Here is a 17,006-nt window from a genome sequence, read left to right on the forward strand (position 1 = left end):
AGACACCCACAGCTGAGGCTGGAAAGCCACATCCCCCCCCCCAGCGCCCTCTAAAGTTGGTAGCACCCACAGGACCCAGTTCGGCTCCAGAGAAAGAAGTCTGCTGCAGGGAGGGGTGGTGTGCTGGGAAGAGGTTCTGCTTTCCTGATAAACTATTCAGAGGTAGCTGCTTCTCTCTACATTGTCTCACCTTTCCCCCTCTTCCTGCCTTGAACATGAATGTGATGACTGGGAACACAGCAGCTATTTTGCTACCACGAGGTAAGACAGTGCAATAACGAATAGCGGAACCTAAAAACAGGACTCGGGGTCTTTGACTTCAGGGAGCCATTGCTGAGCTCTGGACCCTCTTCATTTTTTATTACTTGAGAAAAATAGAACTTTATTGATTTGTGTTGTTGTTAGTCTGGTTTTCTGTTACTATCAGGGAGAGTAATTCATTAGTGATACACTGTAGGAAGAGCCTAGTGGAAATTTGAACCTTTTTCCCTCGAAGCTTTCTATTTGCCTAGACTTGTGTTTTTGGTGGAAACAGTGAATTCTGGAATTCCTGGCCCTCTTCAACTCTCTAGTTTTAATGTCTAGAACGAAGTTGGGCATTGCTTTGTCAGGGAAGTTGTTAAAAGCTTCAGACTTCGAGAAGCAGTTGAGGAAGTGGCTTTGGTTTGAGCTTTAGAGCACTAGTGATCACCGAGAGGTACCTCCTGGGCCACAATCCCAGAGGCTTTGGTTCAGTAGATTTAGTATAGGCGGTCTATTTGACACACTTTGAGAAACCACAGGAGCTTGCTTGTACGGGGCTTGATTCTCAGTGGTTCTTAACTGTGGGTGGGGTAGTGAGGGACATTTAGGGACCTGCAGGAGCTACTGGTATTCAATGTGTGGAGGCCGGATGTGCTAAATCTTCTGCAACGTGTGGGACAATCCCACACACTGAAGAATTATTCCACCCCAAAGCCAATAGAGCCTCCTTTTAGAAACACTGGGTAGAATGTGGATGGTGGAGCGTTTTCTGTTTTTCCTTTGACTAATAGAGAGCAGGGCTGGTTTCCTCATGAAGTCATACATGACTTCCTAAGACTTGGGGAATGTTTAAGACCCCCAAAAAATGATAGCTCCAGAAATGATCATGGAGAATCAAACTTAGTCACCTGCAACCCAACTCAACCCAGGTAATGATGTCTGCCTTATATATAATGTAGCGTCGGGAGCACATTAATACGGTGCATATATTTTGTGGTGGGGCCTCTCTGGATGGCACGAAGTTTAGAACCTGTGAAGGTGCTAAAACAGCTCTGCCGGAGGACTGGTTTTATTCCCTAAGAAAGATGTGAGGCTACGAATGCTCCATTTCAGCCTCTCATGTCTTTTCAGCACTGTTTCCCATGGAAGCGCACCCTCCAGGGCCCTCCCGAGTGTTCAGAGCTGTCAGCAGTCTGCGGGATGCCAGAGGAACCAGGTGGGCACGGGGTCCTACATGACTGTCTGCAGGAGGTAGTAGGAATTCCTACTTTGTGGTGGCCCAGGGCTGTCACCCGAAGCTTACTCAGGCCATAGTCCCTCTCATCTGGGTCGCTCTCGTGTTTTCTCCATCGGCAACACAGATGCTGGAATATCATGGTCATGTGGCTAAAGATGATCAGAGGCGGGGGCAGAACTGGCCTTTCATGGAAAGTCATGATGAGCTGATACCTCTGAAACTTCCACACTTGGTTGGATATTGATTTTACCTCAAAGAATGTATTGCTGAAATAGAGATGAGAGAGAATCAAGTGAGAAGCTCCACTCCTTTCTGAGGCACCAGAGCCTGCCCTCCCCCAGCCTCCCACTCCATCCCCAGTCCTCTGAGGAAGGACCCACTTACTTAAACACCGCGATGAGCAGGTTGACCAGCAGGATGTTCGCCACTAAAAGGTAGCAGGCCATGATGGCCGGCACAATCCAGGCTCCCGTCTTGCAGGGAGGCAACTGGATTATTTTGCCATCCTCCCGGGTCTCATTCTGTCCACAGGGAGCTAAAAGAAGCAACAGAAGCAAGAAATGAGAAACCGTGGTTCTCTGATAAAAAAAAAAAAGGGGGGGGGACTGATTTGAATGAGAGAGGGTTTTTTTAGATGGAGGAAAAAGACAGCCATCTCAAAACAAACAGAAAAAAAACAAAAGAATTCTTAAAAAAGCCAAAATAGAAAAATGAAAGCTTTGTGAATATCCCAAGGGATACCAGAGGGGAGCTGGTTTGGTCTGTCTCCTGAGTTGTCACAGGACATGAAAGAGGTGTTAGGACCCCTGCTTGCTCATGCTGTCCCTTGCCCCCGACACTCACTGAAGGATACTTGCTGTCATGAGGAAGCCTGGTGAGGGCTTTCCTGGGGAGAGGCTAGGGGTCACTGCCCCAGCAAGTTACTTCCAAAATGTGCTATGGAGGTCGCAGCCTCCAGGCAGCTGTAAGAGCTATGGCAGGGGGATTATTGATTGGAATTAACACCAGGGCAGCAGTTAATTGCTGAGGGAAACAACCCAGGGGCTCCGAGCTAACGATCTGCTGTCTCAGCGTGGAAGGCATAAAACAGGGCAGCGCCTTGGGAAGTATTTGGAGGGCTTGTCGCTCAGTGCCCCTGATGGATGGCATTTCGCCGGGAGGCCAATGAGAGGTGAGCTGGGACCCTGAAGACCTTAGTTACCTGCCTTCTTCCAGTAGCACTTCCATTCCCAAAATGTGCTTTTCAAGGGCCCAGGGCACGAAACCCCACTGCACTGAATAAATGGGCAAGTGGGGAGGGGCGGGGGAAGAAATTTCTGGAGGTGGGGGTGAGGAGGGAGGTGATGTGTGGGACTGGGGAAGGGTGAGTAATGTGCTAATTAGGCCTGCTTGGAGTTTCCAGGTAAATTAGCGGAAAGGCAAATCCTTGACAGAGCTCCTTAGTGCTGCACAGAGAACGTGGCCGGGGAGTGAGATCACGCCCCGAGGTGAGCGGGGAGAGGTGAGGTCGCTCTCCCTCTCCAGCTGCCGGATGTTGGCCTTCGAAGGCGGCCTGTCTGTGCGAAGCGGGTGGGGCATGCAGTGGTCTCAACAGTCACTACAGGCAGCTTTTGAAGATCTGCCAGGAAGGTTTGCAATGTTGGCCCAGAATCTCGGCTGGAGTATCTGGCAAGGGAGGTCCATTCCCTTCTCAAGAGCTAACGTTGCTGTGCGGTGCACTCCATTATGGTTCGCAACCCTGGCTGCACTGGGGAGCTTTTAAACACGCCAATGCCCCGTTCCACTCCCAGACAACTGAATCCGAATCTCTGAGGGTGGCCCAGGCAAGGGTAGATATTTCTTTTAAAACTTCCCAGGTGCCACTCAGGAGAGTCCACTGAGCTAGACTCAGGCTGGCAAGCGTATGCTCTCAAGTCCAAAAATGCACGTTCTTAGCCTAAGAGGGGTTTAATAATGTCAGGACACTAAGAGCTTGTTTTTTATGGCCAGAAAAGATGCTTCCTTTGGATCAGCCTGCAAGGCGATTGTGTGCTGGAGTCAGGTGAGTTCCAACAGCAGGCATCGTTGTTATTGGAGGTTGGGGCACTAAACAAGAGAGTCCTCTGGAAGGCGCTGATCATTTACTCCCTTGGAAGGAAAACCCAGTGATGGAGGACACCACGTGTTTCAGGATGAAGTCTGAACCCTGACGGTGGCTGGCCCCGTGTCATCTCTTGCCACTTCCTACCCCTCCCTCAGCATACAAACTGGACTGAGTCTCTTGAGGTTCCTAGAAATGTCATGCTCTCTCTTCCTTCCTGATTTTCAGCCATGCTTCTTTTGCTTCCAGAAGGCCCCTCTGAAACCTCGCTCCCACTCCCATGCTCCACCCGGGTACATCCTGTTCAGTTTTCAATGTTCACTCTGGAGCTTTCTGGAGCCCACCCAGCTCACTTTCTGGCCCTTTCCAGCCAAGACTGGGGTACGTATTGACAGAGACTCTCTGCCTGGCTAAGCTCTGCTCAGGCTCTTTTTTCAGCTGGGCCTGGACTCTTGTCTCTTCATTGTCAGTTTCAGCAAGAATCCTGCTACGCCAGTTTGGCTAGAATTCCCACCCTTAATAACTCATCACCATCAATATCTGGTCCATTTTCTCATCCTCCACCATTCCCCAGCCTGTGTCTTGATCACCTTTGGCCAGCCCTCGCCAAGAAGCGGGTTTGGCTGGTAGGGCCAGATCCCCCTTACCCTGGTATTTCCTCTTCCTGATTTTCCATCTACTGACCTACCCATAGATTTCCAGTTTCCCTGGCTGCATTCAGAGCGGGGCCGATCTCTCTCTCCTATCGCGAACTGCCATTGTAGTAGCTCCGCCCTCTTGAATAAAATCTTCCTTGCCATCTTCCCCAGGAAATGCTGGTCCCGGTTCTTTACCTGGGATCCTCATAAGTGAAGGACAGTAGAGACTGGGGAAAGCATAGCATGTACCAGGCTCTGCTCTGGGCACCTCACGAGGGGTGACATGCCTTACCCAAGATCACACAGCTAATGAGGGATAATGCCAGAACCATTCAAACATTCATCCAAAAAATACTAAGTTCTTGCTACGGGCCAGCGCAACTGGAACTGGAGATGCGGTGATGAATGACGAAGTGAGTCCTGTCTTCTCTCTGGCCCCACAGCCTGTAAGTACTCTGATTTATCTCATGTGGCCTTTCCAAGGTAGTAATACATAATAATAGTAGTGACCACCTAGTGCATGCTTAAATATCAGGCCCTGTGCTATGAGCTTTACTTATATCACCTTATTTGAATCGTGACAACATTTTGACACAATAGATATACTTATCCTCATTTTACAGACGAAGAACGGAGGCTCAGAGAGCTTTAGGATCCCTGTCAGGATCTCAGAGACAGAAAGAACAGAGTCAGGAGGTCCATGAAAGCCTTCTTGACTACGCAGTTCCCACTATGCCTCTGAAGAAAGGGCCAACATAGGGTGGAGGGGAGTCTTTCTATTATAAACAAATGCAGACACAAGCTGATAGACATCGGAATTTTTTTTGTTTCCATCAACATGAATAATGGCCTGAGCTGTTCAGACGAGGTAACAAATGTATCGAACACTGAAATTCGGAGTGTGAAGAAAGAAATTTGATTCACATTATAGGTATCAGATGTAGGCACCCACGTTGCAAAGATTAAGATGCATGCCCTTTTGATTTCATCCTATAATATATGGGGAAAAGAAACTTTTTTTTTTTAAAGATTTTATTTATTTATTTGACAGAGAGAGACACAGTGAGAGAGGGAACACAAGCAGGGGGAGTGGGAGAGGGAGAAGCAAGCTTCCCGTGGAGCAGGGAGCCCGATGCGGGGCTCGATCCCAGGACCTGGGATCATGACCTGAGCCGAAGGCAGACGCTTAACGACTGAGCCACCCAGGCGCCCCGAAACATTTTTTTTTTTAATGTACACACTACCTTTTCCCCAAAGAGTAACAGAAATTTAAAATGAAACATTAAGCAGTGTTTGATACAATCAGCGTCATCCTTAAAAATATGATGAAGAAGGATATTTCTCCAAGATTGTCCCTTCCCCTCCTGTCTGAAGAAACATCTCAAAAGCTTATTCCAGATCACAGGCAATGGAATAAAGAGCTTAGCTGAGTGTATGACTACATTTATCCTATATTTTTTTTTAAAGAAAGGATTTTCAACTAAAAATCCATCTTGAGAAGATAACAGGACAAAGAGGATTTCGCCACCTCCTTTCGAAAATCCATACAGTTTGCCAGAGGATTTAGAATTCCATTAGCTCAGCTCCTATGGCTTACTCCAAGGATGAATTAGATTTAGATGGCTCTGCTCTTTTCTCACACAACGCTTTTTTTGGGCAAGATAACTAGAGATGCCTTCCTTCGTATGGCTACATCCTTCTAGAAGTTCCTGATCTAAACGTCTTAGATGGTGGTGGAGCCAGACAGGAGTTTTCTTTATGGAAGTGTGGGGCAACTTTTTGTTTCTTTCAAGAGGGCTACCATCTTGTCGCCCAGTAATGGAGAACAGGAAGAGCAGGCGTAATAGAAAACCAGGGAAGCTCCAACTTTGTAGAGTCAAAAGCACCACCTGCCTTTGACTTCTTTTGTGGGTCATTTCTTTTCCCTCCCCCTAGCCAAACTGCTAGGTAAGAAGCAAAGTAGTAGTGACGTAGCACAAAGGTAACCGTCAGGAAGGAGCGAGAGGAGGTCTCAGTTTCTCCATCTGTGAATGGAGGGACCAGGACCATGGCTATTCCCTACAGCATGGGACACACACAACTACTCAGGAAGTCCGAGACGATTTTAGAATACAGGGGCAGGGCACTAAATAACACTGAATCGGAGAGTGAGAAACTGATGACCTTTTCAAATCCGCTTTGATCTCCTTGACGCCATCACAGAGAATACGTCAGTTTGGGGATAATATTTCTGTAACACTTCCTTCGTGTTTGCTAAACTCCCTTGTTAGTGAAAATTGGGCAGGCTGAAGGCTCAAACAACTGGACAGAATTTCATAACAACGTGGCTGTCATTCTGTTTATTTTATGGTTATCTTCTGTTTCTATCAAATCATACTGATTTTTCAACTTATGGCCGTGACAATACATTTTCAAAAATAATTTAGGTTTGAAAAAGAAGCCAGTATCTCTAAAACCATCAAAGAGTAGAACGCATTTCTACAAAACAATGAATGGTTTATGTGACTAACAATTGAAAAATGCTGGACTAGATGATTTCCAAGCCCATCTAGCCCTGTTATTCTATTATTCTGTGTTTCTGTGACGAGGAGCAAAAGACCAGAATAACTCTCAGACTGGATCATCTATCCCTGGAGCTAACTGTAGGTCACTTGTTCTTTCCACTCCTGGCACAAAAGCAATCAAATAATTAGCACCCACTGCCTGACATGGAACCCAGCCACCATCGGGGAGTGGGGGGCACCAACGACAAAGGCTTTGACTCTTCAGGGTTTCTGGTCTACTTGCTATTTGCACACATGTTCAGCCTTGAGCTACTTAAAAAGCACTATTAAACTGAATACGCCTCATTTTTTCATCCGGTGAATTAGAAAGCAGAATGTCACAAGCCTAGGTAGGTCATGTGTGAGTTGTGGGTGGGGGCAGGGCATGCATTATGGGGAAAAATTCAATTCCCTCTGTTGTCTTGGTTCTGTGGTCTTGCTATTCTATACATGGTTTACCTGGAGACAAAACTGTCATTTTTTTGCTGTTATTTGAGAAGCTTCCTTGGTAATTCATTCTTTGGGATCGGTAATTAGTATCAGGAAGATTCTGGGCAAGTCTTGCTGGGGCAGGATGTAGCCTGTCACACATGTCCGTGAGTTTGTTGCCATGACACACTGGATCAACTGTATTAATAGCTCCAGTTTCTCTCCTCCCCCCATATCCAAGCTCCTTTGCCATACGATTTGGAAGTTTCTCTCACTAAGCAGGTAGAAATTATTTCTTTGCTCCTTGATTCTGGGTTTGCCCATGTGAGTGTCTTTGGCCAATGGGATATTAGCAAATGTGATCCATACAGAAGCTAGGAAAAACCCTTGAGTGTTTCTGTTTCCACTCTTCCACCCCAGTCATAACCATGAGGAACATGCCCTAGCTAGCTTGCTGGAGGATGAAACACATGGGCCTCTGATTCCAGTCATTTCTGTTGTTGGAGCTCAGGCTGTTCTGGATCAGCTGACAGCCAGCTGAGTCCCTGGCACGTGACCAAGCCCAGCCAAGACCAGGAGAACTGTCCAGCCAACTCACATCCTCCTGAGCTTGATACATGCTTACAGCTTTAAGCCACCACCTTCTGGGGTGGTGTGTCCCATAGCTTTATCAATAGGTAATGTCCATATCCATGGCCAACAGATAATGTCAATATATACCTGATACACACACTCAACTTCCTTTGCACTGCTCACAGCTAGGACAGGCAGCCTGCCTTTCAAGGTGGACAAAGCCCTAAGTTCTTCACTACCACCCCCTCCCCCCCGCCCCTCCCAGTTTGAGGCCATTCCCATCATTACCCAAAGAGGAGCAAATTCACTGAATGACCAATGACTAATCAGACTCTGTCTTTAGAACTTAAACTGAGGTGCAGGAACTTTAGGGAGAGGATGCCAGGACTTCACTGAAAGATCACTGGAGTCAGGCCAAAGTTAGATCATGTCAAAGGAAAGCAAGCCATCGGAAGAGAAGGAGCAGGAGTGAGGGGAGGAAGGAAAGGGGAGAGACAGGGAGATGACTGATTGACTGAGGCTGGAGGGAAGTGGTGAGAAAAGCAGACGAGAGCGGTCATGTCTTCAGAGTCTTGCTCCCCCAAACCACTTCCAGTTTCATTTCCAGTCAGCTCACGTCATGCTTTGTTTCCTGTCTTTGAATGTCTCTGAGGTTTCCTCTTATACACTGATGGTTGGTCTTTCTCCATTTATTCTAGTTTGAGTGGGTTTTGTTTTCTCACAATTACCATTTTTCTCTCATTGAGGACAGTCATTAACACCTTAGAGAGAATCAGCGTCTGGGGCTAGAAGTTTCATCAGAGGGGACAATGATCCAGAGCACTGGGAATTCATGGCAGTTAGGGAGGGGGCTCAGGGAAAGGTTTGGAAGGACAGAAATAAAAAGCATTTAACTTACAATTTTACTGAGGGCTCACCTCACTCCTTTTGATATTTGCCTAAAAAACTAGGATTAGATGAGCTTTTTTCTTCTTCAGACCAAAACAAAAGCCTGAGAAAAAGTCAAATAAATGATTTACTCTCCCAGATCTATGTGCCACCATCCATCCCCACTGTCATTCTTGACTGGGAGTTTCCTGTCCCAGCTCCTCATGTGGCAACAATATCCCCTCCCCTTCCATCACAGATGTGGGGAGCTTGAATCCATTCTCACTGCCTTAACCGGGGAAGGTTTCCCCAGTGGGTCCACCCCACCGTAGCCATCATGCCACAGGAATATGCTTCTTGTTTTTGTTTGAAAAGGGATTGCGTGATTTTTCAGAAACCCACACATCTATTCCATAAGGTGTCTGAAGAGGGAAGAGCCAGGCTCTTCTTCAAGAGGGAGTGTCTTATCAAAAGAACCAGCAATCTTCCTGCAGGGCTTTCTGTGCCGAGAAGGATCAGTCCAGAGAGCCGGACTGTTCATGTCTCTGTGTGGATGTACATCACGGACACGAAGCTAGGCCGGCTCCACAAAAATGATCCATGGCTCCCGCCGATTCCCATGGGATCGTGCCCCCGGAGTTACATGACTTCAAGGGAAACAATCAATGTGGCCCCTAATACTCAGTAAAGCATTTACAAGCAGACACGAGTTCCTGCTGACATTCTTTACGAATTCCCTGGTAAGCAACAACGCAAGAGACGCATTTATACTCACAGATCATGCGCCTGGCTCTGTGTGCTGGCACATTTCCCTCGTGTGGCCCGCGGTCCCTTCCTGCCCGGGCTCTGTTCACCGCACCCCCGCTCCTGTTACCTTAAGGCCAGGCTGCCCCCTGGTCTCTGTTTACTGTTAAAACGTGAGCTTTTCACACTGCTACGGGTGCTCCTCAAACAGCAGAGAATCCAGATCATAGTTGGTGCACGTTCTGCTTAAACTTAAACTCCCCGGGGGCGGGCTCACCGGTTCCCATCGCTTGCTTCCACGTTGTGAGTACTAGCCCAGCTGTATACTGCATCTAACAGCATTGTGATTCTGGTACACAGTTGGGGGCAGCACACCTACATATAGTAGATTAACAACTTTTTTCTCTCCCAGGGCAACACTGACGCACGCCCGTTACAATCAACACTTTCACCTTAAACGAGAGATCTGTTAAAAATAAGAAACTCGGGTGCGGGTCAAGTGGAGACGCAAGGTGGGGGGACAGAGAAGTGCAGGATGGGAAAAGCATTCTGCTGTTAATCATGGTTTGAATATTGTAAATGAGCACATTGGCGTACATTTCCCATTCGGGGATCTACCTGTAACGGATCCATCTTACTAAGTCATGTTCTGTAGTCCCTGGACACAAGGCACTGACCGTGGGTGGGCTCAGTCTGAGTCCTAGATTGGGTATTTTGCCATCTGTGTACTACTGAGTAGGTCAATTCCTGTATCTGAGCCTCAGTGTCCTCACGTCTAAGCCTGACGTCATTTAATAGTAGAAATAATATTAATAATGATGATGCACGTCCAGCTTCCCTCATCATTCATTCAAGCACTTACAGAGTCTCTAGCCTGTTCTGAGGGCTTAGGGTACACCAGCGATGGCACACCAGAGACCCCTGCCCTTCCACAGCCTGCGCCTGGAAAGGGGGCGTGGGGGGGCAGTGGGGGGGCAGAAAATAAACAATAGCATAATAAATGAGTAAACGAAGTGGTGTGTAGGTGATAAGCAATGTGGAAGAAAAAAGGGCAAGGCAAGGGCAGGGCAAGAAGGATCAGGAGGGCGTGTGGGTGGCTGGGAGCCATACTGAGAAGGAGATGTGGGAGCAGATGAGGGGGTTGGCCAAGAGGCTTTCTGGCCACAGGGTGCTTGAGGCAGCAGGCACAGCCCGTGCAAAGGCCCTGGGGTCGTCGCGTGCCTACTGCATTCTGTGAGCCACATGCGCGTTCTTGTGTGTGAAGTAGTGCAGGGGACTGGAGCTGAAGAAGAAGGAAGAGTACTGAGGGGTGGAGGGAGGGCATTATGTGGGGCATTGGGCAGGACCTCCCAGGATCCAGTCAGAGAGTGATAAGGTGCTATTACTTACTGTCATCCTTCTTGGCTCTAAAGAACCAGTAATTCCCCTTCACCCAGTTTAGCTCCTGCCTGATGGTTTCTTGTCCTACTAAATAAGCCCTCTCTTCATGGCTTCTGTTTTTTTCTCAACAGCTCCCTGATGCCCTTAAATGAAATCCGGACCAAACCCCTGTCCCCAGGTGGGAGGGCTGAAGCCGGCTGAATTTTGGTCCTGCGCACTCTGCAACAGGGACTCTCGGACTCCCCTCTGCAACCCCCTGCCAGAGAGCAACGGGGTGCTCATCAAAACCTGTGCCCACAATCCCACCCACGTGAAGAGCTGTCCTGCCTTTACTGACCAAACAGCCGCCTGCTTAGGGAGAGCTGATTTCTAATCCGACTTGAGCGAAATCACCTTTTCTAGACAGAAGAAACGTTCACGTTGTGAGCCTGGGGGAGGGAACAGGGTTCCCACCGATGGCTTCGGAACACAAACCCGCCTTTTCTGGTTGCAGCGAAACCCCTTAGCCGCAGCTGCTTAGTGCCAATGGCTGTACCCCCCAACAAGCTCAGGGACAGGCGGACCCCCTCGATTCCTCAAGTGTCTTAACCTTTCCTGGTGCAGGACTCCCAACCAAAAGCTGTGGCCAGCGGTTAGTCTGAAAAATGCGTGGACAGTTGTACTCAGCGGTGTGCGCAGCTCTCGCACGGTTTATGAAGAGAAAGGGTGGATTTAAGTTCACAGTTCCCAAAGACAGGAAGGTTGTGATTGCTTCTGTAAGTGAAAGAGAGGGTTTTGTAGCGACTGTATTTTCCTCTCAGACCTGGGTACTCCCCACCCCACCCACGGATGGGGCTGTTTTCGCAAATGAACTGCTGAGTTGACTGTTGCTTAGCGTGCTGGAGGATAAGATGACTTCACTTTGTCACTGCACAAAGCACAAACCACCACTGATGTGACAGCTAACCTGTATTTGTGTTTTTTTTAAAAACACGGCCACCCCATTTTTTAACAAGTTTATGCTTCTCGCAGCTCCACTCCAAATAACCCCGGGTGGTGGCATTTCCCGTAGCCAGACCTTCGGGAGAATCTGAACGTTAAATTACAAGCGGAGTTGGGCTTCCCCACTCTATCCCTTGCCTAACGATGAAGCAAAGGGTGTTCTCTGGGCTTTCTGGTGGACGAGCTTGTGGGCTACAAACGTGGGGAGTTTATAACTGAATGTTCTTTCTTTCCCCATATATTGTACACCACTGAGTCAAAGGAGAATGATGAACATGCAGGCTCTGTGCTGCCCGCTCGGTGATGACACATACACACGTGTGTGTGAGCGCAGCCACACCCGGGAACAGAGGAGTGAGGGGAGCTAAAAGAGAGTTGTGGGGTCAAGTTCAGCTTGACTGCTAAGTTAGCTAGCAAGATACAGAGGAGCCGATCCCCTGTGTGCATTAATGTCTGACCTGGCTACAATCAAAACCCAGTGAGAGATGCAGTGCTACTTAAGGCAAGAGAAAACCAATGTCCGATGGAATGAGAGCGATCATTGTTCCAGGGGGCCACAAGAGGATACGCCAACGTGCACAGACATAAGGCGGATGTTCATCTATGGCCTTTCAAAGAACAGGGTTGATATGGGTCTGATGAAACAAGTTTCAAACTCAGGTACAGCAAGGATTTAGAATTATATAGCAAACAAACTGTAGTTAGAACCATCTCGGAGATTCTATGTCAGATTCTATGCCAAATGCTTTCACATATATTAGCTCATTTAATCATCGTAATAACAAATACGTTTATAAAAAAGATATTAAGGTTACAGAGGCTGAATGTTAAGACAACATGGTGAAAATCCTCCAAGAAACACTTGAGGATTTCTCATCTGTTCATTTACTTTTTAAAATTCCATTTGACAATTAATAAAACACTTGCTATATCCCAGGAATTATTCTGCATGCTTTATAGATTTCAGCTCCTAAAAAAATATGAGAAAAAAAAATATAAGGTAGTGTCTTAGTGAGGTCAAACTGTCCTAACAAAATGCCACGGACTGGGGGGGCTTACACAACAGATATTAACTTCTCCCAACTCTGGAGGCTGGGAAGCCTAAGACCGAGGTGCCAGGTGAATCAGTTCTCCAGTGAGAGCCCTCTCTCTGGTTTGCAGATGGCCATTTTCTCATCGTGTCCTCAAATGGTAGAGAGGAAGCAAGCCTTCCCCTATCTCTTATTAAATGGGCACTAATCTCATCATGAGGGTCCCTCTCATCTCTAAACCTAATTACCTTCTGAGGGTCTCCTCACAGTCATGCTGGGGGTTAGGGATTCAACACATACATTTTGGGAGAAATAATTAAGTCCATAACAGGTAGGTACTATTATGTCCATTTTACAGATAAGTAAACTGAGACACAAATAGGAAGTCACTTGCTCAATGGCACATGGCTAGTAAGAGGCCTCAAGAGCCTGTATTCAAACCTAAGACATTCTATCATCTTAGCTACCATACTGTTTCATTTCTCTATGTTAAAGTTGAATGTCCAGACATCTTCATATAGACTTTCCTTGTGTTTCATTCTTTTGTCTGGGTCAGGGGCCCCAAAGGGTGATGTCCATAGGGAATACTCTGTATAAAGACTTCTGAGAGTAAGTTTGAGCATAAGTAATTTTTGGCCAACATGCTTACTTTAGAACCACATCTCTGTGGATAATACATTCAATGTAAATGGAAAATATAGATTGATCACCACAAATATAGTGCAAGAAATTACAAAGCCCAGTTTTCATTTTATTGACTGTCCACTGTTGCTTTTGGAAATGAGTAAACTGATATTTTTTTGCAAGAGGCATGAACAATTAGTTCCTGGCCAGGATGTGCCATTCATAGAGTGTTGGACAAGCTGCTTCATCTTGTAGGCTTGAAGACTCGATTTCAGTCCTCTTCAGGTCTCCCTTATCCAAGTCACCTGTGTAAACAGGCTGTTTTTAACCCCTGGACACAGAGATCTCCCCACTTCACTAGGAGGTGCAGATGGGCCCAAGCATAAGCACTGGGCTTAGGCATAGCTGTTCGCACCCACTGTGACTGATGGCTTCATTTAGCATCATGGTGTTGGGTTTGCAGTAGGATCTCTGTTGGGAAGAGGCCGAGGAAGGGCCTCAAATAATGTATGATCAATGAACAAAGCCAAATCTTGTTTTGCTGTGTGTCATGAACAATTAGCCTATTCCTTCACGTTACTAGGTGAGCGAAGGAACTGGTTATATCCATGGTTGCCATGGATATGCACTGCTCCAACTGATCCCAGATCACAATATGATGTGGAGTTGAGGAATATCAAGCAAAGGGATCCGGCTTTACCAACCGGTGGAAGTGTGGGAGCATCTGAGATCAATTGAGATGTTCACAGTCATGTTTTGTGCTTCAGGATCGGAGAGAATTGCCATCATTATGACAGGTATACAGGGCCCAGTGGGCAGAGCGGTGCCAATAATATATTCATTGTGGTGCTCTTTTCATTTAATTAATTAAGTTTTCATATGAATGCATGGATTTTTTGGGTACCTGTGCCTTGTTCAGGTCTGTCTCTAGTCTAAGTTGTATTTCCACACAACTGACCCAGAATATTGATCCATGAACAATGGTACTTAATTTGTTCTATTTTGAGATTTGAAGAGGTAAAACCAAGGAGGTTTCCATCTTTGTGTAAATTTGGCAGTCTGAATTACTTAGTGCTCAAGACTGGAGTTACTTTAGAGTCTGGAACCCTTCATTTGTGTAGAATCTTCTTGCTAGGCAATCCACAGCTAGCTTAATTTAACATATGGTATACATGTAAAAATAATGGAATTACATTTCTTAAAATTATGTAGTACAGATTTTTGTTGTTGTTGTTGTTGTTGCTAATTTGGATTCAGTTGGCAGTTCACATTAGTAAAGGTTTAGGTCATATTATGCAATGACATTGTAAAAAGTTAATTTGCCAGACAGGCAACATTTGGCTATTTTCTTTCTTCTCCGCCTAAGAGAATCCTGGTGTAAATTAAGTTGATTAAGTATTGGGCCATTCTGACATGACCACCTCACTGTTGGATATAGTAGATCCAAGCACCAAATGTCCATGGGATGTCCAGCAAGTCATTTAAGAGTAGAGAGAAGCCAGCCAATTGCAAATAAAGTACTGGATTCCAAATAGCTCCAGCACAGCAATGCTGCTTCCAGTCTCTCAACATTCTCCTCTTTTGCTCCATTGTCTTTTATTCTCTTTTATTTCCATGCTGATTTTTTGAAGAGATTCTGAGGTCAATTTTCTGTTCCCCCAGAATAAAAATGCCATTCGTTTTGAGCTGGCCAGAAGATCCAATGTCCCCCTCCTGCATGTCCTAACAAATGCAAAGCCCTTGACATCTGCTTTGAGGTTTGACAGGGAAAGCCTCTTCTCTCCAGATTCTCAAACTGTTGTGAAAGCTGATCTCCGTCAATGCTGCCATACTGCATCTAGAAACACTCGAGAGGCAGAGGGCCCTGGACCCATGCTCTGGACCCAGCAGGCTGGGTTCAAATCCCAGCTCTGCCATTTGTTAGCTGGGCAACCAATAGCAGGCCACTGAGGCTCTCTGGGCCTCACTTTCCTCTACTGTAAGTTGGGTGATAATCACACCTACCTCAAGAGCGTTGCTGCAAAGGGACATGAGTTGTTGATCCACAGAGAGCTTTAGATAGTGCCCAATACATAGTGAGCACTCAGTAAATGTCAGCCATTTCTGTAAGAGGCCCTCTGGCTGAGAGGGCCCCAGCCCAGGTTCCTGAGCCAGCTGCCAGGTCTCAAAGTCCAGCTCCAACTCTCGAGTAGCTGTGCACCTGAGGCAAGTTACTTATTAGGTCAAGCCATGTGACCGGTTTCTACAGAAATGGCAATGTCACAGGGTTCAATCTAGTATGTGCAAGATATTCTTTGTGTCTCAGTTCACTTGTCCATTAAAACCAGGGGCCATAACCCCACCTTCTAGGGTTATTATGGGGAGTAAAGGAGGGTGCATTCACAAACATGTGGGACAGCGCTTGATATATAGAGAGCCTCCTTAAGTATGTGCTCTTATTATTTGTGTCACATCTCACATCTCATTACCGCTTGACACAAACTGTCCCCAAGAAGAGCCTGCTTAGTAATCATTCTTTTTGCTTCTGTCACTCCACCTTTCTGGCTCTTGTGCAATGCCCGTCTTGTCCTTCAAGGCTTGGTCTCAGTCCGTCCAACTGCCCTGCCCCCACCCCCCCCCATTCCCTCCATTGCTACCACGCCTTCCAGCATTTGTATCTTACCAAGGACATGATGGTTTCCCATTAGCCACCTGTGTTTCCCGTGCTATCTTTGTCTTCTTCACATATTGACCCTAGGGTGTGAGGGTCTAGGGAGGACATGACATTTCTTCTACGTTGTGTCTTTCCAAGGGGTGATTATTTTCTATCTTTAGAAAAAATCCTTCCATTCTATCCAAGTGTGGGACCTCCTAGAGTCGTCCTATATATGTGTGTTTTTAAACAGACTTAAAAAATAATTAAAATAACTTTAGACTTATAGAAAAGTTGCAAAGCTAGTACGGAGAATTCCCAAATGCCCTTTACCCAGTGTCCTCTAATGTTAAAATCGTCTGCAACCATTTTACATTTGCCAAAACGAAGACATCTACATGGGTCCACTTCTATTAACCAAACTTCAGACTTGATCCAACATTTTACTTGTTTTCCACTAAAGTCCTTTCTCTCTCACAGAATCTTATTCAGGACCCTATGTTGCATTTGGTCATTCTGTCCCCTTAGTCTCCTCTGGTTTGTGACAGTTCTTAGTCTTCCTTGTTTTTCATGACCTTGACAGTCTTGAGGAATCCCAGTCCAGCATTTTGCAGAGTGTCACTTGATTTGAGTTTATCTGTTTTTTTTCCCCCTAATGATTAGACTGGGGTTATGGACTTTTGGGAGGAACACCAGAAACGTCAAATGTCCTTCTCATATTATTTTGGGAGTATATGATACCAACATGACTTCTCATTGGTGACGCCAACCTTGATACCTCTGTGGGTCTACAATTTCTACACAGAATTCTGCATGTTAAAGTTACTGAGAGACCAACCAAACACTCATAGTAAGTAGCTACATTGCCCAAATCATAGCATGTTGAAGCACTGAACAGGCTTGTTTGGTTGTTCTCAACCTTATCAGACCCAACACCTTTTTTTAAATAATAAATATTTTCAAATGCCTTGTTTACTATTCTGAGAAAAAAAATTTATAGATGT

General features: G+C 46.3%; 1 protein-coding gene across 8 annotated transcripts in view; it reads right to left on the bottom strand.

Moving 5' to 3' along the window:
• TRPM3 (transient receptor potential cation channel subfamily M member 3) overlaps window positions 1-17,006 on the bottom strand; it is a 493,595-nt gene that overhangs the window by 13,009 nt on the left and 463,580 nt on the right. For all 8 annotated transcript variants that reach the window (XM_078061329.1, XM_078061328.1, XM_078061333.1 and 5 more), the window contains 2 exons: window positions 1,865-2,015; window positions 1,547-1,746 (listed from right to left, as the gene is read on the bottom strand). In XM_078061329.1, the coding sequence (XP_077917455.1) occupies window positions 1,547-1,746; window positions 1,865-2,015 (351 nt within the window). The remainder of the gene's footprint in view (window positions 1-1,546; window positions 1,747-1,864; window positions 2,016-17,006) is intronic.

This window comes from Halichoerus grypus, chromosome 14, assembly GCF_964656455.1.
Source record: "Halichoerus grypus chromosome 14, mHalGry1.hap1.1, whole genome shotgun sequence".
NCBI classification, from domain to species: domain Eukaryota; kingdom Metazoa; phylum Chordata; class Mammalia; order Carnivora; family Phocidae; genus Halichoerus; species Halichoerus grypus.